General features: G+C 43.5%; 1 protein-coding gene across 1 annotated transcript in view; it reads right to left on the reverse strand.

Annotated features, from left to right (window-relative positions):
* Positions 1–21,887, reverse strand: part of LOC145358034 (alpha-taxilin-like) — a 95,032-nt gene that overhangs the window by 61,645 nt on the left and 11,500 nt on the right. The window contains exon 2 of the mRNA XM_080211741.1: positions 12,422–13,075. Within this exon, the coding sequence (XP_080067867.1) occupies positions 12,422–13,052 (631 nt within the window). The 5' untranslated portion in view covers positions 13,053–13,075. The remainder of the gene's footprint in view (positions 1–12,421; positions 13,076–21,887) is intronic.

Raw genomic sequence — 21,887 nt, forward strand, 5'->3', positions numbered from 1 at the left:
TGACAGAATTAGTACAGACTCGATGGGCCAAATATACCTGACCCAGGCCTCCTCTTCAATCCTATCCCCATAACCCCACACATTTACCATGGCTAATCCATCTTGGTAACACTAAGGGGCAACCTGCCATGGCAAATCCACCAAACCTACACATCTTTGGATGTTGTTGCTGAACACTGCAGTGAACATCTCCACTTCTCGTCTTATAATGGATGGAAGGTCATTGATGAAACAGATTGTTGGGCCAGGACACTACTCTGAGGAACTCCTAAAGCGATCGCCTGGAGTGGAGAGGAGTGATCTTCAATAATGACAACGATCTTGTTTTGTGCCAGGTATGACCCCAAATCAGAGAATTTTTCCTGATGATTCCCAACGACTCCAGTTCTGCTCACGCTTCTTTGGTTCGAATTCCAGTTGCCAATTCTCTGCCCACTCAATCAAACCATTGATATCATTTTGGAGACAACAGCTATCCTCCATCAACTACACTGTCAATTTGTGTGTCATCTCAAATATCCTAATCATGTCTCCCACATGCAAATCAAAATCTTTAATCTATTCAACAAATAGCAAGGGGCCCAATACTCAGCCTGATGGAACTTCACTCGAAACTGCATTCCATTTGCAGAAACATCAACCAATAGATCTTAAGAAATAGGAACAAGAATAGGCTGTTCGGCCCTCCGTGCCTGCTCTGCATTCAATAAGATCCATGCCTTTATGTTCTCTGTCACAGCCAATTTTGGATTCAACTCGCCACCTTCCCCTGCATCCAATGGGATTTCACTTTTCTGATCAGTCTGCCATGTGGTAGAAATTACAACACTTGAGAATTTAAGAACTATGGTGACTCCACCAACACAAAAGGAGCTAGGAAGAAACTAAAATATTTTAAAATCTCACGATTGATTGTCTTAATTAACAAACAGAAAATCTTACACATTCTAAAAGCATTGCAAATACAAAAAAATTAGACTACTGAATAAGATTAGCACACCTCAAATGATCAATATAAATGATGAAGGCTTCCAGGGTCAGGTGCAATGTTGTCATAATTGACCCTGAAAACACTCAAGCAGTAAGGGACGTAGAACATTCACCACTAACTTATCAAGACTGCTGGGAGCTGGCATAGATACAAGCAGCACTACAAGCATGTGTCATTTTTAGTTGCAAAAAAATTAACTTTGACATAGTTCTAATGCGTCTGATGGCATATAATCTTGGCAAGATGACTCTTTCATAAGGAAGCTTTGTTTCTCTTCACCCTCACTAAACTGCCAACTGTTGCAAAAGCACTCTGGATTTAGATATGCGCATAAGGAAAACAAAGTGTCATCATGAGGAGATAATCAGTGAAATTGCGCAGGGATCAGTGCTTCAGCCCCTTGATGTCATTTGCTTTAATAGTCTTATGCAAACCAAAGTATTAAATTTGGAGAGGATACTAAATACAAAATGCAACTGAGTTTAAAATTACTGGAAAGGGCTTGGATTTATTTTACAATCCAGCAGACAAATCAATTACTAAAAAATGGAAATAATTTGTCACCTCCAGTTCAGTCAATGCCAATTGTCCACTGGCCAACTTCCCATCCTCCCTCTTTCATAAACTTCAGCCAAATCTCTGCTGCCTGTATCCTGGCCCACATCCACGAATTCAGGAGGCATTTAGCAAGTACAGGACCAAAGCTCAAAAAACTCACCCCCATGTTTCAGTGCCTTCAGGGCTTTTTCTTTCCCAACTCTAACCTCCTCCAGCCTTCAGAAAATGCTGCATTTTGCTACTTGGGCTTCTGCTGCTAATTCCGATTTCTCATGCCCTCCACCACTGGCAGGCATGTCTTCAAACAATTAGATTCCAATCTCAAGAATTCTCCCCAAATCTCTCAACTGTAAATCCACTGTTTTGATCAAAAATTTTGATACCTCTAAAATATCACCTTTGTTTGGCTTAGCACCCAACCTTGTCCAACTCAAACATTTTGAGACATCATTTCAATTAAAAGCACTATATAAAATGTATGTTGTTTTACTGTTATTACATACTGGGAGAAGATTGAGCAAGGAGACTCTGAAGCGCAAAGTCTGATTCCTGTTGTCACGAATGTGAAGAGGCAACTAAAATATTATTGAAGGATGTTGGAGAGGGGGGCATTTGAGAGGGAGGAGCAGGGAAAAGATGAGAAAGAAGTAGCAATTATATAGTGTATTTCATGATCTCTCAGTTTTACAATCAATGAAGTACTTTTTGAAGTGCTGCAACGGAGGAAACGTGGCAGCCAATTTGCACACAGCACACTCCCACAAAGAGCAATGTGTTAACAACCAGATCATTTGCTTCTGAGATGTTGATTGAGAGATAAATATTGGCCCAGAATGCTGTGGCTAACTCCCCCGTACTTCTTCGAAATAGTGCCATGTAAAGGGCAGTTTAACATCACATGCAAAAGCTGCACCTTCAACAAGGCAGCTCTGCCAGATTACAGTTCTGGAATATCAGCCTGGATTTGTGTTCAATACTCTGGAGTGACAACCGTTCCCATTACTTTCTAACTCTGACAAGAGTCCTGTCCACCAAACGACAGTAGACAATCAATGAAATGCCAAATGGTCTAAGCTTTTCCTTATTGTTTTCTCACTTATGTCTAAAGAAAACTATAGAGTTATGAAATGTTAATTACACAAAAGGTACAAATGCAATGAAAATGAGATATTGTTTTCTATCATTTTATTTAAACCTAAAGTGTAGGTTTGCCCGGATAAAATACTTAAAAAATTAATTAAAGATTTTATCAATGGCTTTCCCGGGTTTCAGAAGGGACAGGGAGGGAGGCAAAAAAAGGTGGGGGAGTCGCACTGTCGATCAGGGATAGCAAGAAGTCTCACAACACCAGGTTCAAGTCCAACTAGTTTATTTGATAGTAATCCCAAGCTTTCAGAAACAGTTTTCCTTCATCAGATGTGTAGAAGATTCTGATCAGAGAAAGGCATATAAAGACACACACATACCGATTAGAATGCAAGTCTTTGCAGCTAACCTGCTATTCAAATCTTAAAGATGCAGACAATGAGTGGAGACAGTATTAACATAGATTAGAGATGTGTATTGTCTCCAGACAGGACAGTAAGTGAGATTTTGCAAGCCCAGGCAAGTCATGGGGGTTACAGATAGTGTGACATGAACCCAAGATCCCGGTTGAGGCTGTCCTCATGTGTGCAAAACTTGGCTATCCGTCTCTGCTGACATGACATGCAGACATGAACCCCAGATCCCGGTTCTTCGGGTAAGCATTCTCCAAGGCAGCCTTCACGACACATGATAGCGCAGAGCAGAGACTGATAGCCAAGTTCCGTACACAAGGACGGCCTCAACCAGGATCCAACGCCGGCATCTCTACATCGTGACTACCATCGATCAGGGATAGTGTCACGGTGGTAGAGAAGGTAGACGCTGTGGAGGGATCGTCTACTGAGTCTGTGGGAGGAAGTTTGGAACAGGAAGGGATCAATAACTTTACTGGATGTTTTCCATAGGCCGCCCAATAGTTGAGGAGCAGATAGGGAAACAGATCCTGGAGAGATGCAATAATAAGAGTTGTCGTGATGGGAGACTAATTTCCCAAATATCGATTGGAATATCCCTAGGGTAAGGGGTTTGGATGGGGAGGAGTTTGTTAGGTGTGTTCAGGAGGGTTTCCTGACACAGAATGTGGATAAGCCTACAAGAGGAGAGGCTGTACTCGATCTGGTATTGGGAAATGAACCTGGACAGGTGTCAGATCTCCCAGTGGAAGAGCATTTTGGGGATAGTGATCATAACTCTATCTCCTTTACACTAGCATTGGAAAAGGGATAGGATCAGGCAAGCTAGGAAAGTGTTTATCTGGAGTAAGGGGAAATATGAAGCCATCAGGCTGGAAATTAGAGATGTCAATTGGAAGGAGGTTTTCTCAGGGAAACGTACCGAAGTAAGGCGGCAGATGTTCAAGGAATGTTTGTCTGGAGCTCTGTACAACAATATTCCGATGAGACAGGAGGTTATGGTAGGTTTCAGGAACCACGGTACACTGAAGTTGTAATGAATCTAGTAATAAAGAAAAAGAAAAGTGTACAAAAGGTTCAGGGAGCTGGGCGATGTTAGGGATTTACAGGAGTATATGGCTCGTAGGAAGGAACTTAAGAAGGAAATTAGGAGAGCCAGAAGGCGTCATGAGAAGGCCTTGGCAGGTAATATTAAGGAAAAACAATTTGTACAAATTCTACAAATGTGAAGAGTAAAAAGGATGAGATGCGAAGGGATAGGACCTATAAAATGTGATGGTGGGAAAGTTTGTATAGAACCGGCAGAAATAGCAGAGGTGCTCAATGAATACTTTACTTCGGTATTCACGGTAGAAAAAGATCTTGGTGGTTGTAGTGCAGGCTTGTGGCGGACTGAAAAGCTCGAGTATGTGGACATTAAGAAAGAGGATGTGTTGGAACTTTTGAATAGCATCAAGGTAGGCAAGTCGCTGGGACGGGATGGGATGTATCCCATGTTACTGTGGGAGGCGAGGGAAGAGATTGCAGAGTCTCTGGCGATGATCTTTGTGTCATCGATGGAGACGGGAAAGGTTCTGGAGGATTGCAGATGCAGTTCCTATATTCAAGAAAGGGAATAGAGGTATCCCGGGAAATTATTGACCAGTGAGTCTAACCTCAGTGATTGGTAAGTTGATGGAAAAGATCCTGAGAGACAGGACTTATGAACATTTAGAGAAGTTTAATATGATCAAAAGTAGTGTGCGTGGCTTTGTTAAAGGCAGATCGTGTCTTACGAGCCTGGTTGAGTTTTTTGAAAATGTGACTAAACACATTGACGAAGGAAGAACGGTGGATGTGGTTTGTATGGACTTCAGCAAAGCATTCGATAAGGTCCCTCGTGCAAGGCTTATTGAGAAAGTGAGGGGGCATGGGATCCAAGGGGACGTTGCTTTGTGGATCCAGAACTGGCTTGCCCGCAGAAGCAGAGAGTGGTTGTCGATGTGTCTTTTTCTGCATGGAGGTCGGTCACCAGTGGACTGCCCCAGGGATCTGTTCTGGGACTCTTGCTGTTTGTGATTTTTATAAATGACCTGGATGAGGAAGTGGAGAGATGAGTTGGTAAGTTTGCCGATGACACGAAGGTCGGAGGTGTTGTGGATAGTTTGGAGAGATGTCAGAAGTTGTAGCGTGACAGATAGGATGCAAGACTGGGCGGAGAAGTGGCGGATGGACTTCAACCTGGATAAATGTGTGTTGGTACATTTTGGCAGGTCAAATGGGATGAAGGAATATAATACTAAGGGTAAGACTCTTAGCAGTGTGGAAGATCAGAAGGATCTTGGGGGTCTGGGTTCATAGGACTCTCAAATCGGCTTCACAGGTAGAGGATGTGGTTAAGAAAGCGAATGGTGTACTGGCCTTCATCAATCGAGGAACTGAGTTTAGGAGTCGGGAGATAATGCTGCAGCTGTATAAGACCCTAGTCAGACCTCACCTGGAGTACTGTGCTCAGTTCTGGTTGCCTCACTACAGGAAGGATGTGGAAGCCATTGAAAGGGTGCAGAGGAGATTTACAAGGATGTTGCCTGGATTGGGTGACATGCCTAATAGGATACGTTGAGAGGGCTCGATCTTTTCTCCTTAGAAAGATGAGGATGAGGTGTATAAGATGATGAGAGGTATTGATCAGGTGGATTCTCACAGGCTTTTCCCCAGGGCTGAAATGGCTGCCACAAGAGGACACGGGTTTAAAGGTGCTGGGGAGTAGGTACAGAGGAGATGTCAGGGGTAAGTTTTTCACTCAAAGGATGGTGGGTGAGTGCAATCGGATGCTGTTGGTGGTGGTGGAGGCAAATTCGTTAGCGTCTTTTAAAGAGGCTTCTGGATTAGTACACGGGACTTAATAGGATTGAGGGTTATAGGTAAGCCTACTAGGTAAAGATAAGATCGGTGCAACTTGTGGGCCGAAGGGCCTGTTTGTGCTGTAGTTTTTCTATAATTCTATGATTCCCAGTAAAAAAGGTAATTGAAGCAGTAGAACTAAAGACCAAAATCAAAAGGCAGTAGACGCAGACTTTTGAATAGTTTTAAGGCAAAGTTAGATACATTCTTGATAAACAAAGAGATGAAAGATTATTGGGGGTAGATGGGAATGTGAAATTTGAAATTATCTATTGCTCCACAAGTGTGAGCACTTGTAAACTTTCAGCAATTTTGTAATTTTGTATGTTTTTGATTTGATTTATTATTGTCACATGTATTAACAGTGAAAAGTATTGTTTTTTGCACACTATACAGCCAAAATATACCACTCTCAGAAGGAAATGAGAGGGTGCAGAACGCATCGTTATAATCACAGCTAGGACGTAGAGAAAGATCAACTTAACGCAAGGTAAGTCCATTCAAAAGTCTGATAGCAGCAGGGAAGAAGTTGTTCTTGAGTCGGTTGGTACGCGACCTCAGACTTTTGTATCTTTTTCCCGAAGGAAGGAGGTGGAACAGAGAATGTCCAGGATGCTTGGGGTCCTTAATTATGCTGGCTGCTTTGCCGAGGTATTGGGAAGTGTAGACAGAGTCAATGGATGGGAGGCTGGTTTGCGTGATGGATTGGGCTACATTCATGACGTTTTGTTGTTCCTAGTGGTCTGGGGCAGAGCAGGAGCCATACCAAGCTGTGATACAACCAGATAGAATGCTCTCTATGGTGCATCCGTAAAAGTTAGAATACAGAACATTACAGCGCAGCACAGGCCCTTCGGCCCTCAATGTTGCGCCAACCTGTGAAACCAATCTAAAACTCATCTAACCTACACAAAGTTGGAGAGTCGTAGCTGACGTGCCAAATTTTCTTAGTCTTTTGATAAAGTAGAGGCATTGGTGGGCTTTCTTAAATATAGTGTCGGCATGGAGAGACCATGGAGTTTGTTGGTGATTTGGACACCTAAAAACTTGAAGCTCTTGACCCTTTCTACTTTGTCCCCATTGATGTAGACAAGGGCATGTTCTCCTTTATGCTTCCTGGAGTCATATTCAGTGCTTTGGATATTCACTCGTGTTTTATTCAGCACTAGTGAATATCCAAAATTTGTCAGAGATTAATTTTATTGTTGTAACAACACATTAAATGCATAACACATGCCAGGATGTGGTTCAAAGTTGTAATACAAGTTTAGATGGAATTCGTAACATGAGCTTTGTTTGCTCTTTAGCTATAGAACAGAGCAGCAAATATCTATTACGTAGATTTTAAAAAACTGAACACAAAATATACTTTAATCATTGAAACATTAATTGCCTATTATCAGTTTAAAATTGTATTTATAAATAAATTATTTACTAGTTATATTAGCTATAATTAAAAGTTAAATATCGTAAACATGACAGAACATGTAGACACCAAGTTAGATTTACACATCTGAACAGAAATTAAATATTCAATATTTAAAGCAACAAGTTGATTTGAGAATTATCCTAATTTTGCTTCCCACTGAAGGTTAATATTTCAGATCTCTGTAGTCTTCTAAAGTAAATTCAGCAATTACACTTTACAGGAAGACCGTGTATCTGAATTGCTTCAGACTGGTTCTGAAGCAATTCAGCACCAAGTGATCACTGAAAAGTACGACTCTTAAAATGCATCAATGCAGTAAGAGATTTTCTGTCCATGCCCCATAAATGGGAGAGTCCTTTTGGGCAAGGAAGTATTTGTTCAGTCATAGAATCAGAATTTTTTCAGGGGCCTCAGAAAATCTGGCATGTCTGCTACAACTCTGTCCAAGTTTTATAGATGCACCATAGAAAGCATCCTTCCCAGATGTATTACAGCTTGGTACAGCTCCTGCTCTGACCAAGGCCACAAGAAACTACAAAAGCATTATGAATACAAACCAGCCTCCTATCCATCTGCTCTGTCCACACTTCCCACTGTCTTGGAAAAGCAGCCAGCACAATCAAGGACCTCACATACCCATGACATTCTCTCTTCCACCTTCTACCGTTGGGAAAAAGATAAAAAAAAGTCCGAGATCACATACCAACCAACTCAAGAATAGTTTCCTTCTGGCTGCCAGACTTTTGAATGGGCCTACATATATTAATCTAATCTTTCTCTGCACCCTAGCTATGACTGTAACACAATATTCTCCATTCTCTCCTTTCCTTCTCTCCATGTGGTCTATGAAGGGTAGGTTTTGTCTCTTAGCACGGAAGAAGCAATGCTTTTTACTATATCCCAATACATATGACAATAATAAATCAAATCAGAAATAACACAAATAGAAATCTTTTAGTCCACTGGCTTGTCTCAATGCAGGCTGTTGAATGGAGCCACCTAATCTAATTCTATTCCCTGTACTTTAACTGCATCATTGAGAAAACTAAAATTGTGCAAATTCCAGAAAGATAGAAAAGTTATAAAGAAAAATGTAATGAGTTGCTGTGGGTGGAGCTCAGAAACTGGAAGGGTGCAATCACCATGCTGGGGGTATACCACAGGCCACCCAACAGCTCACAGGAAGTGGAGGAACGGACACGTAAGGAGATTCTGGATAGGTGCAGAAAAAATAGGGTTGTTGTAGTGGAAGACTTTAATTTTTCTGGTATAGACTGAAAAGTGCTTAAGGCTGGCGGTCTGGACGGGAAGGTTCTTCGGAACAGTATGTAGATAGCCCAACTAGAGAGGGGGCTATACTGGACCTATTTCTGGGAAATGAGCTCGGTCAGGTCAAAGTTTCAGTAGGGGAACGTGTGGCAAATAGTGATCATAATTCTGTTAACTTTAGGACAGTAGTGGACAAGAATGAGTGTTGTCCTACAGGTAGGGTGCTAAATTGGGGAAAGGCAGAGTAAGTCCATGTCTGGCATGTGGGAGACTTTTAAGGAACAGTTAAGGCTGCAGGACAGGCATGTGCTTGTAAAAAGGAAGGATAGGAAAGGTAGGATTTGAGAGCCATGGATAACCAGGGAAATTGAGGATCTGATCAAAAAGAAAAGAGGCGTACGTTAGGTCCAGGCAACTGAAAACAGACGGAGCTCTGGAGGAATACAGAGAGAATAGGAAAGAACTCAAATGGGGAGTTAGAAGGCAAAAAGAAGTCATGAAATGTTCTTGGCAGACAGGATTAAGGAAAATCCAAAGGCATTTTATTCGTATGTCAGAAACAAGAGTTGTTGGGAAAAAAAAAATCAGACCTCTCAGGGACAAAAGAGGGGAATTATGCTTAGAACCCAAGGGAATAGGAGAGATCCTAAATGAATACTTTGCATCAGTATTCACAAAGAAGAGGGACGTGTTGACTGGGAGTGTCTCAGAAGAAAGCGTTGACCTGTTAGAGAGAATCTCTATTACAAGGGAGGAAATGTTAGGTTTTTTAGGGAACATTAAAACTGACAAATCCCTAGGGCCTGATGGCATTTATCCTAGACTGCTCAGGGAGACAAGAGATGAAATAGCTGGGCCTCTGACAGAAATCTTTGTCTCTTCACTGGACACAGGTGAGGTCCCTAAGGATTGGAGGATAGCGAATGTGGTAGCATTATTTAAGAAGGGTAACAGGGATAACCCGGGTAATTATAGGCCAGTGAGCTTGACGTCCGTGGTAGGGAAGTTGTTGGAGAGGATTCTTAGAGATAGAATGTATGCACATCTAGAACGGAACAATCTCATTAGTGACAGACAGCATGGTTTTGTAAGAGGGACGTCATGCCTTACAAATTTGGAAGAGTTTTTTTGAGGAGGTGACAAAAACGGTTGATGAAGTAAGAGCCGTGGATGTCGTCTATATGGATTTCAGTAAGGCGTTTGACAAAGTCCCTCATGGCAGGTTGGTTAAGAAGGTTAAGGCTCATGGGATACAGGGAGAGGTGGCTAGATGGGTAGAGAACTGGCTTGGCCACAGGAGACAGAGGGCAGCAGTCGAAGTTTAACGTTTGTTGTAGGTAAAATGTTAGAATCCGTCATCAAGGAGGAAATAGCGAGGCATCTTGAGGGGAATTGCTTGACAGAGCAGATGCAGCACGGTTTCGTTAAGGGGAAGTCGTGTCTGACAAATTTATTGGAGTTCTATGAAGATGTGTCTAGCGCAGTGGATAGAGGAGAGCTGGTGGATGTGGTCTTTCTTGATTTTCAGAAGGCGTTTGACAAGGTACCTCACAAGAGGTTACTGAAGAAGGTAAGGGGGCATGGAGTTGGGGGTAGGGTGTTAGCGTGGATAGAGGATTCGTTGTCAAATAGGAGGCAGAGAGTGGGGGTCAATGGGTGCTATTCGGATTGGCGGTTGGTGACTAGTGGAGTGCCCCAGGGGTCAGTGCTGGGGCCTCAGCTATTTACCATTTATATAGATGATCTGGAGGAGGAAACCAAGTGCATGGTGTCGAAATTTGCTGATGACACCAAGATTGGTGGAACGGCAAATTGCGCGGAGGGTGTGGAGAGTCTGCAAAAGGATCTAGATAGGCTGGGCGAATGGGCCAGGAACTGGCAAATGGAATTTAATGTTGGCAAGTGCGAGGTGGTCCACTTTGGTAGGAATAATGGTAGGGAGGACTATTACTTACGTGGCGAAAAACTGCAGCAGGCGACGGTGCAGAGGGACCTCGGGGTCCTTGTGCATGAGTCGCAAAAACCCAGCCTGCAGGTGCAGCAGGTGGTCAGGAAGGCGAATGGGATGCTGGCCTTCATAGCGAGGGGGATTGAATATAAAAGTAGGGAGGTCTTGCTGCGGCTGTATAGGGCATTGGTGAGGCTGCAGCTGGAGTACTGTGTGCAGTTTTGGTCACCTTACTTACGCAAGGATATTTTGGCCTTGGAGGGAGTGCAGAGGAGGTTTACTAGGCTGATACCGGAGTTGAGGGGGTTGAACTATGAGGAGAGGCTGAATAAAGTAGGCTTGTACTCGTTAGAGTTTAGAAGAATGAGGGGAGATCTCATTGAGACGTATAAGATGATGAATGGGATGGATAGGATAGAGGTGGAGAGACTCTTCCCGCTCAGAAAGGACAGTAGGACTAGGGGGCACAGCCTCAAGATAAAGGGGGGTCGGTTTAGAACGGAGTTGAGGAGGAACTTCTTCACTCAAAGGGTGGTGAATCTCTGGAATTCTCTGCCCGTTGAGGTGGTGGAGGCTGCCTCGCTAAATATTTTTAAGATGTGGGTTGATGGGTTTTTGATAAGCGAGGGGATTAAGGGTTATGGGGAGAGGGCGGGAATGTGGAACTGAGCCACAACAGATCAGCCATGATCTTATTGAATGGCGGGGCAGGCTCAAAGTGCTAGATGGCCTACTCCTGCTCCTATTTCTTATGTTCTTACGTTCTTTTTCCAGCTGGAGGTCTGTGACCAGCGGTGTTCCGCAGGGCTCTGTACTGGGATCTCTGCTATTTGTGATATATATAAATGATCTGGAAGAAGGTGTAACTGGTATTATCAGCAAGTTTGCAAGCTGACACGAAGATGGATGGACTTGCAGATGGCTATGAACATTGTCGGACAATACAGCAGGATATAGGTAGGCTGGAAAATTGGGCTGAGAAATGGCAGATGGAATCTAATCCAGATAAATGCAAGGTGATGCATTTTGGAAGAACTAATGTAGAGGGGAGTTACACAATAAATGGAAGATCCATCAAGAGTATAGAAACACAGAGGGACCTAGGTGTGCAAGTCCACATATCCTTGAAGGTGGCAGCACAGGTGGAGAAGGTGGTGAAGAAGGCATATTGTATGCTTGCCTTTATAGGACAGGGTATAGAGTATAAAAGCTGGAGTCTAATGTTGCAGCTGTATAGAACGCTGGTTAGGCCACATTTGGAGTACTGCATCCAGTTCTGGTCGCCGCACTACCAGAAGGATGTGGAAGCCTTAGAGAGAGTGCAGAGAAGGTTTAGCAGGATGATGCCTGGTATGGAGGGTCTTAGCAATGAGGAGAGATTGGGTAGACTGGGGTTGTTCTCCCTGGAAAGACAGAGAATGAGGGGACACCTAATAGAGGTGTACAAAATTATGAAGGGCATAGATAGGGTGAATAGTGGGAAGCTTTTTCCCAGGTCAGAGGTGACGATCACGAGGGGTCACAGGCTCAAGGTGAGAGGGGCAAGGTATAACTCAGATATCAGAGGGACTCTTTTTTTTTTACACAGAGGGTGGTGGGGGCCTGGAATGTACTGGCAAGTAGGGTGGTGGAGGCAGACACGCTGGGATCGTTTAAGACTTACCTGGATAGTCACATGAGCAGACTGGGAAAGGAGGGATACAAACAAATGGTCTAGTTGGACCAGTGAGTGGCACAGGCTTGGAGGACCAAAGGGCCTGTTTCCTGTGCTGTACTGTTCTTTGTTAAAAAGTTACACTGAACATCTTATAATCAATCCTTTAGCCAAGAGAAGTTTGACTTACCTAAAGCTTTGGCTTTCTTTTTTTCTGGAGCTTTTTTCTGATCCTTGTTGTTTGGAACATCTCCATTCTCTTTCACATCTACTCGAGCCTCAACCTTCACAACCTTCTCAATCTCTTCATTCATACCTCCACATTCAATCTCCTGCACACCATTCCTCAGAGGTTCAGTGTTAACGCATTTCTCCGCTTCTTCCATTTCAGGAGATTCCTCAGGCTGCACAACAGAACAATGCTCAGCCAGGTTGCAGCAATACGTGTTCAGTATATCTTCAAGCTGTCTACTAAGCTCATCTGAGACATCAGCTGCTGAAGATTCAGGCTGGAGGGTATCCAAGCCATCTCCAGCAGGAGTCTCTTGAACAACTAATGATCCCTCGCAGCCATCTCCTGCAGTTGTTCCATTCAGTACATCTTCACTGTTACTTACATTATCATGGCTTTGAGCAAGCCCATTCTGATCACCAGACTTTTTGCAGGTTTGATAATTGGCTTCAGGTCCAGCAGCAACAACACTGAGACAGTCCTCTCTACCAGCAGGGTCTGCCCTCTCTGCTGTTACACCATCAACCACTGGTGTCCCATGACCATCAGCAGGTGGGCTGAACTTACTTTCAGAATCTTGATTCTTCATAGTTTACTTTTTAACTTAAAAACCTGCACAGAAATAAAATAAAAAGGAATTACTTTGTAGAATGCAATACTTATTAAAATTACAACTAAAGTCAAATACTCCAGCCAACCAATAATAACACTTCATAAGTAACTGTTTGCATAAAGGAACAATTAATTCCAAAGTTACTCTGCATTAAATTCTGTACTTGCAAAATTTGATAGAACTTGCTGCCTATGAGAGTGATAGAAGCAAACACGATCAATGATTTCAAAAGAAAACTAGATGGACACTTGAGAAAAGATGATGCTGGGCTAGAGGTACATAGTAACGGAATGGGTGTAAGGAATGTGAGCAAGCTCACTGTTGTTTTTTCAAAACCAACACTTAGGGATGTTATATACATGGACTTCCAATCTTTGAGAAGTTAAAATACAGAAGATTAGAAAATATTACAAGATGTGGAACCAGGGGAAAGGTAGCAAAATGGATTGAAATTGATTAATAGGGGATTTCTCAAAAGGGTGGCAGCCCGTGGGATCTATTAGAACAAAGAAAATTACAGCACAGGAACAGGCCCTTCGGCCCTCCAAGCCTATATCGACCGTGCTGGCCGACTGAACTAAAAGCCCCTATCCTTCTGGGCACCATATCCCTCTATGCCCATCCTATTCACGTATTTGTCAAGACGCCTCTTAAAAGTCACTACCATATCTGCTTTCACTACCTCCCCCGGCAACAAGTTCCAGGCACCCATCACCCTCTGCGTAAAACATCTGCCTCATACATTTCCTTTAAACCTTGTCCCTCGCACCTTAAACCTACGTCCCTAATAACTGACACTTCCACCCTAGGAAAAAGCTTCTGACTATCCACTCTGTCCGTGCCCCTCAATCTTGTAAGACTTCTATCAGGTTGCCCCGCAACCTCCATCGTTCCAATGAGAACAAATCAAGTTTCTCCAACATCTCCTCGTAGTTAATGCCCTCCAGACCCCAGGCGACATCCTGGTAAATCTTTTCTGTACCCTCTCCAAAGCATCAATATCCTTCTGATAGTGTGGCAACCAAAATTGAATATTAAATTCCAAGTGCAGCCTAAGTTGCAACATGACTTGCCAATTTTTAAACTCAATGTCCTGACTGATGAAGGCAAGCATGCTACATGCCTTCTTGACTATCTTCTCCACCTCCATTGCCACTTCCAGTGACCTGTGTACCTGTACATCCAGATCCCTTTGCCTATCAATAAATACTCTTGAGGGTTCTGCCATTTACTGTAAATTTCCTATCTGTATTAGGCCTTCCGAAATGCATTACCTCACATTTGTCTGGACTAAACTCCATTTGCCATCTCTCTGCCCAAGTCTCACCTCTGATCCCTCTGACTCTGAACAAGTACTTGAATGCAAGATTAGAAATATTAGTGGCAAAATTTGCAGACTAAAATAAAATAAGAATCAAAGCAAGAAATCCCAAGTACCAAAGAAAGTTGCCAATGGACACTGGTAAAATGGTGAGTAGGGAAATTTGGCAGATAGCTATCAATATTAGTAAGTGAGAGAAGGCACATTTTGGTTATATAAAGAATATATTGAAAAACGAAAGGCTGTGTTATAAAGAATGGTAGACGGACTTAACGACTTGGTTCAAAAGATGTGAAAAGCTGCACCTCAAGTGGCTCAGGTAATTAAAAACAATCAATTAAATAATGGGCTTTATATCATAGAAAGGAAGGACCAGATACAATGACGAAATAATACAGAACCTAATTATAACCATATTGGAAGCATACCTTTGGATTCTATACTACAGGAAGGATGTTGAGGAAAGAGAGAGGGTGCTGTTATTTTGTTAGGACCTTTAACATTTAAAAAAGGAATCTGAACACCAATTAACTGACAGAACTACGCCAACAAAAACAAACATTATTGTACATAAGAAATAGGAACAGGAGTAGGCCATCTAGCCCCTCGGGCCTGCCCCGCCATTCAATAAGATCATGGCTGGTCTGAAAGTGGATCAGTTCCACTTACCCACCTACTCCCCATAACCCTTAATTCCCTTATTGATCAGAAATCTATCTACCTATGACTTCAATGAGGTAGCCTCCACCACTTCAATGGGCAGAGAATTCCAGAGATTCACTACCCTCTGAGAGAAGAAGTTCCTCCTCAACTCCGTTCTAAACTGACTCCCCCTTATTTTGAGGCTGTGTCCTCTAGTTCTTGTTTCCTTTTTAAGTGGAAAGAATCTCTCTGTCTCTACCCTATCTAGCCCCTTCATTATTTTATATGTCTCTATAAGATCCCTCCTCACCCTTCTAAACTCCAACGAATACAGGTCCAATCTACTCAATCTCTCCTCATAAGCTAATCCCCTCATCTCCAGTATCAACCTGGTGAACCTTTTTTCTGTACTCCCTCCAAGGCCAATATATCCTTTCGCAAATAAGGGGACCAAAACGGCACAGTACTCTAGTTGCAGCCTCACCAGTACCCTGCACAGTTGCAGCAAGACCTCCCTACTTTTATATCCTATCCCCCTCGCGATAAAGGCCAACATTCCATTTGTCTTACTGACCACCTGCTGCACCTGCAGACTGGGTTTTTGCGACTCATGCACAAGGACCCCCAAGGCCCTCTGCACAGTAGCATGTTGTAATTTTCCACTACTTAAATAATAGTCTATTTTACTATTATCCCTTGCAAAGTGGATAACCTCACACTTACCAACGTCATACTCCATCTGCCAGATCCTCGCCCACTCACTCAGCCTATCCAAATCTCTGCAGACTTTCTGCGTCCTCCACGCAATTTGCTTTCCCAGTCATCTTTGTGTCATCAGCAAACTTTGTTACCTACACTCAGTCCCCTCCTCCAGGTCGTCTATGCATATGGTAAACAGTTGAGGCTCCAGCACCGATTCCTGCAGCACTCCACTAGTCACCAACTGCCAACCAGAAAAGCACCCATTTATTCCAACTCTCTACTTCCTGTTATAACTGTTATTATTTTTAATGTCTGTTTATTTACAATCACCACCAATTTATCACTTGAGCTTATAAAGGCCCATCAAGTCTGCATTGACATATTAAAACTACCCGAACTTCCACCTAATCCCATCTGCCAGCACTTGGCCCATGCCCCTGAATGCTATGATGTGCGAAGTGCTCATCCAACTACTTTTTAAAAAGGATGTAAAGCAAACTGCCTCCATCACCTTCCCAGGTAGCGCGTTCCAGACTGTCACCACCCTCTGAGTAAAAAAGTTTATCCTCACATCTCCCCTAAACTCCTGCCCCTCAGCTTAAACCTGTGCCCTCTTGTGACTGACTCTTCAACTAAGAAGAATAGCTGCTCTTTATTCACTTGCCCACGTCTCTCAAGCTTGAGCACCTCAATCAGGTCGCCCCTCAGTATTCTCTGCTCCAAAGTAAACAACCCAAGCCTATCCAGCCTCTCTACTTAACTTAAATGTTCCATCCCAGGCAGCATCCTGGTAAATCTCCTCTGCACCGCTTCCAGTGCAATCACATCCTTCCAATAATGTGGCAACCAGAACTTCAGATAGTACTCAAGCTGTGGTCTCATCAAGTTCTATACAATTCCGACAAGATTTCCCTGCTTTTGTAATCAATTCATCAATTGATAAAGGCAAGTGTCTCATACACCTTTCTCACCACCCTAACATGCCCTTCCGCTTTCAGACAGACATCTGTGGAGAAACATGCCAAGATCCCTTTGTCTTACTATTCATTGAATACTTACTTGTCAAATTTATTCCTCCCAAAATGTATCACTTCACACTTTTCAGGGTTAAATTCCACCTGCCACTTATCTGCCCATCTGACCATTCTGTCTACATCTTGTAGCCCAAGACACTCATCCATCCCATCTTTGTGTCATTCACAAACTTACTAATCCTACCCTCACATTGTCATCCATGTCATTTATATAAATGACAAATAACAGGGGGCCCAACACAGTTCCTTGTGGTACATCACTGGACATTGGCTTCCAGTCACTAAAGCATCCTCCTTCAGTTATCACCCTCTGTCCCTTAGAACTGAGCCAATTTTGAATCCACTTTATCAAACTCTCCTGTGTCCTGTGCAAATTAATTTTCTTTACAAGTCTCCCACGTGAAACCTTGACAAAGGCTTTGCTGAAACCCATAAAAACTACATCGACTGCACTGCCTTTGTCTCAGCCGTGCTAAATAGTCCCTTAGTGACAGGAGGGTTAGGAGGATAAATATGTGGGGTTGTGGGGATAGTGCCTGGGTGAGATTGTTGTTGGTGTAGGCTTGATGAGCTGAATGGCTTCCTTGTGTAATGATTCTGATTCAATAAGGGGCACTGAGGATGAGACATCAGTAAAGAATGCTGAGAGTGAGAGACGAGACTTCAACAGCCCAGGCTTTAAGACCATTATCCCAACAAAACCCATCTCCAAAGTCTTTGGCCTGGCACTCGGCTCCTCCCGCTGTAGCTGGATCCTGGACTTCCTAACCCACAGATCACAATCAGTAAGGGTAGGCAATGACACCTCCTCCATGATTATCCTCAACACTGGTGCCCTACAAGGCTATGTTCTCAACCCCCTACTATACTCCTTATACACCTATGGCTGCGTGGCCTCCAACTCGATTTTCAAGTTTGTTGATGACACCACTGTAGTGGGTCAGATCTCAAACAATGATGAAATGGAGAATCTGGTGAAATGGTACAATGACAAGAATCTCTCCCTCAACATCAACAAAATGAAAGAGATAGTCATTGACTTCAGAAAGTGAAGTGGAAAACATGCTCCTGTCTACATCAACAGTGAAGTGGAAATGATCATGTGCTTCCAGTTTCAAGGTGTTCAGATCAACAACCTGTTCTAGTCCATTCCACACTGACATTATAGTAAAGAAAGCCTACCAACACCTTTACTTTCTCAGAAGACCAAGGAAATTTGGCATGTCTGCTACAACTCTCACCAAATTTTACAGATGCACCCTTTCCAGATGTATCACAGCTTGGTATGGCTCCTGCTCTAAGGCCACAAAAAAACTACAAAGGGTTGTGAATGTTGCCCAATCCATCACACAAACCAGCCCCCCATCCATTGACTCTGTCTACACTTCCTCGTACCTCAGAAAAGCAGCTACCATAATCAAAGACCCCACTTACCTTAGACATATTCTCTTCCACCTTCTTCCATTGAGAAAAAGATACAAAAGTCTGAGAATATATACCAGCCAACTCAAGAACGGCCTCATTCTTCCCTGCTGCCATCACACTTGAATGGATCCATCATACATTAAACTAAACTCTTCACCCTATTTGCAACTGTAAATCTATATTCCGCACCCTCTCCTTTCCTTCTCCCCTATGTACTCTGAATAGTATGTTTTGTCTGTATCGTGTGCAAGAAACAATATTTTTCATTGTATCCCCATATGTGACAACAATAAATCAAATAAACAGTGTGGAGTGAGTGGGAAGAATTCAATGAAGAGTGCGGAGAGAGGGGCAAGATTAAAGAAGTAACATCACTAATGAGTTATGACACTAAGTCACGGTAGTAAGTACGCTCAACAACTGTGTGATATGGGAAGGATGCGATCATTTTTTAAAATTGGCAAGTCATGTTGCAGCTTCATAGAATCTTAGTTAGGCCACTCTTGGAATAGAGTGTTCAATTCTGGTCACCATACTACCAGAAGACTGTGGAAGCTTTGGAGAGGGTACAGAAAAGATTTACCAGGATGTTGCCTGGTATGGAGTACATTAGCTGTGAGGAGAGATTGGAAAAAATTGGTTTGTTCTCACTGGAGTGACGAAGGTTGAGGGGTGACCTGATAGAAGTCTACAAGATTACGACGGGCATGGACGGAGTGGACAGTTAGAGGGCTTAGATTTAAAGTGCAACGGGGCAAGGTTTAAAGGAAATGTACGAGACAAGTTTTTTTTTTACAGAGGGTGGTGGATGCCTGGAACTCGCTGCAGGGGGAGGTAATGGAAGTAGATATGATAGTGACTTTTAAAGGGTGTCTTGACAAATACATGAACAGAATGGGAATAGAGACATATGGTTCCCAGAAGGATTGGAGGTTTTATTTCAGACAGGCAGCATGGTTGGAGGGCTGAAGCACCTGTTCCTGTGCTGTAATTTCCTTTGTTCTTTGTGGATAGCACATACAGTGAAGTGGTCAAACTACAGGTAAGGAGGGCAAAGACAGAATGGGAGCAGATGACTGCCACAGTAAAAGCACTAGGCAGATAGTGCAGGAGTCTCCTGAGTCCATAGAACATAAAACATTACAGCGCAGTACAGGCCCTTCGACCCTCGATGTTGTGCCGACCAGTGGAACCATTCTAATGACCTCTAACCTAAACTATCCCAATGTTATCCATTTGCCTATCCAATGACCATTTGAACGCCCTTAAAGTTGGTGAATCCACAACTGCTGCAGACAGGGTATTCCACGCCCTTACTACCCTCTGACTAAAGAACATATCTCTGACATCCGTCCTATATTTATCACCCCTCAATTTAAAGCTACGCCCCCATCTCTAACAGGTTTTCCATTTTGGATACTGTTGGGAAACATGGTGTCTCTGGGGAATCCAGCAGGAGCCAGGTAGATGGCAACGCAAGGGGCTTAGCTGCATGGGAGGGGGCAGGCAACAGAGGGAACAGTACGAAGAGTTGCAGCACAATAGTGATAGGGAATTCTGTGATTAAAGGGAACAGATAGATGTTTCTGTGGCAGCAGATATGACATTAGGATGGGATGTTGCCTCCCTGATGCCAGGATCAAGAATGTTCCTGAGCTGCTGTAAGACATTCTGATGGGTGAGGGTGATCCATATCGGTACCAATGACGTAACTAAGAGGGATGAGGTCCTGAAAGCAGAATATAAGGAACTAGGAAATAAATTAAAAAGCAGGACTACAAACGTTGTAGTCTCAAAATTACTCAGTGCCACATGCTAGCGAGGGCAGCAATAAGCAGGTAGATCAAATGAATCCATGCAGAAGAGATGGTGTAGGAGGAGATATTGGATTCCTGAGGCATTGGAACCAATTCAGCTGAAGACATGTTTGTACAACCTGGAGGGGTTGCATCCCAACAAGACCAGGACCAATCTCCTTACAGGGATGTTTGCTCCTGCTGTTGGGGAGGGTTTAAACTGTTGAAGAATTTTACAGTGACAGGGAATTGGGAATCTGAGGAAGGAGACACAAACAAGAAACAAAGATAGAACTGAAAGACAAGAAAAGTAGAAAGCAAACATGGACGGCTGGGGAAACAAAGGCTGGCAAATTGCTGATGACACCAAGATTAGTGGAACGGCAAGTTGTGCGGAGGGTGTGGAGAGTCTGCAGAAGGATCTAGATAGGCTGGGCGAATGGGCCAGGAACTGGCAAATGGAATTTAACGTTGGCAAATGTGAGGTTGTCCACGTGGTAGGAAGGACTATTACTTACGTGGCGAAAAACTGCAGCAGGCGACGGTGCAGAGGGACCTCGGGGTCCTTGTGCATGAGTCGCAAAAACCCAGTCTGCAGGTGCAGCAGGTGGTCAGGAAGGCGAATGGGATGCTGGTCTTCATAGCGAGGGGGATCGAATATAAAAGTAGGGAGGTCTTGCTGCGGCTGTATAGGGCATTGGTGAGGCCACAGCTGGAGTACTGTGTGCAGTTTTGGTCACCGCACTTACGCAAGGATATTTTGGCCTTGGAGGAAGTGCAGAGGAGGTTTACTAGGCTGATTCCGGAGTTGAGGGGGTTGAACTATGAGGACAGGCTGAATAAAGTAGGCTTGTACTCATTAGAGTTTAGAAGAATGAGGGGAGATCTCATTGAGACGTATAAGATGTTGAATGGGATGGATAGGCTCTTCCCGCTCAGAAAGGGCAGTAGGACTAGAGGGCACAGCCTCAGGATAAAGGGGGGGGCGGTTTAGAACTGAGTTGAGGGGGAACTTCTTCACTCAAAGGGTGGTGAATCTCTGGAATTCTCTGCCCGTTGAAGTGGTGGAGGCTGCCTCGCTCAATATTTTTAAGACGCGGGTTGATAGGTTTTTGATAGGCAAGGGGATTAGGGGTTATGGGGAAGGGGCAGGGGGCAGGAATGTGGAACTGAGCCACGACAGATCAGCCATGATCTTATTGAATGGCGGGGCAGGCTCGAAGGGCTAGATGGCCTACTCCTGCTCCTATTTCTTATGTTCTTATGTTCAAATAGACCATAGTACAAAATACTGCAAAAATGTTAAAAAGACAAGTCTAAAGGCACTACATTTAAATGCATGGAGCATTCACAATAAGGTAGACAAAGTAACAACACAAATTAATAAACAAGGGTCTGATACAGAGACAAGGCTAGAAGGTAACCAGGGCTGCAAACTAAACATCTGATATTTAGACAGGACAGGCAGAAAGGGAGGTGGAGCAGCTTTGATAATTAAGGATGAAATGAGCGTAGTGGTGAAAGGATGGTGGTTCAAAAAATTTAGATGTAGATTCAGTCTTAGTCGAGGGAGAGGGCGGGAAAGTGGAACTGAGCCACGACAGATCAGCCATGATCTTACTGAATAGCGGGGCAGGCTTGAAGGGCCAGATGGCCTACTCCTGCTCCAATTTCTTATGTTCTTATGTTCTTAACAAGGGGCAGACATCAATAGAGAGAGTTGTGCCTAGGTCTCTAAATTGTAGGGGCTAGCATTAAACTGAAAATGTGAGGTGCATATAACAAGGGTGCTGAGTAATTATGGATGACTTGAATCTACATATAGATTGCACAAATCAAATCAGCAACAATGTCTGGTAGGGTGGATCCTCAAGTTGAAGAACCAACTAGG

Source organism: Carcharhinus amblyrhynchos, chromosome 24 (genome assembly GCF_965287045.1).
Source record: "Carcharhinus amblyrhynchos chromosome 24, sCarAmb.v2.hapA, whole genome shotgun sequence".
In the NCBI taxonomy this organism is placed as follows: domain Eukaryota; kingdom Metazoa; phylum Chordata; class Chondrichthyes; order Carcharhiniformes; family Carcharhinidae; genus Carcharhinus; species Carcharhinus amblyrhynchos.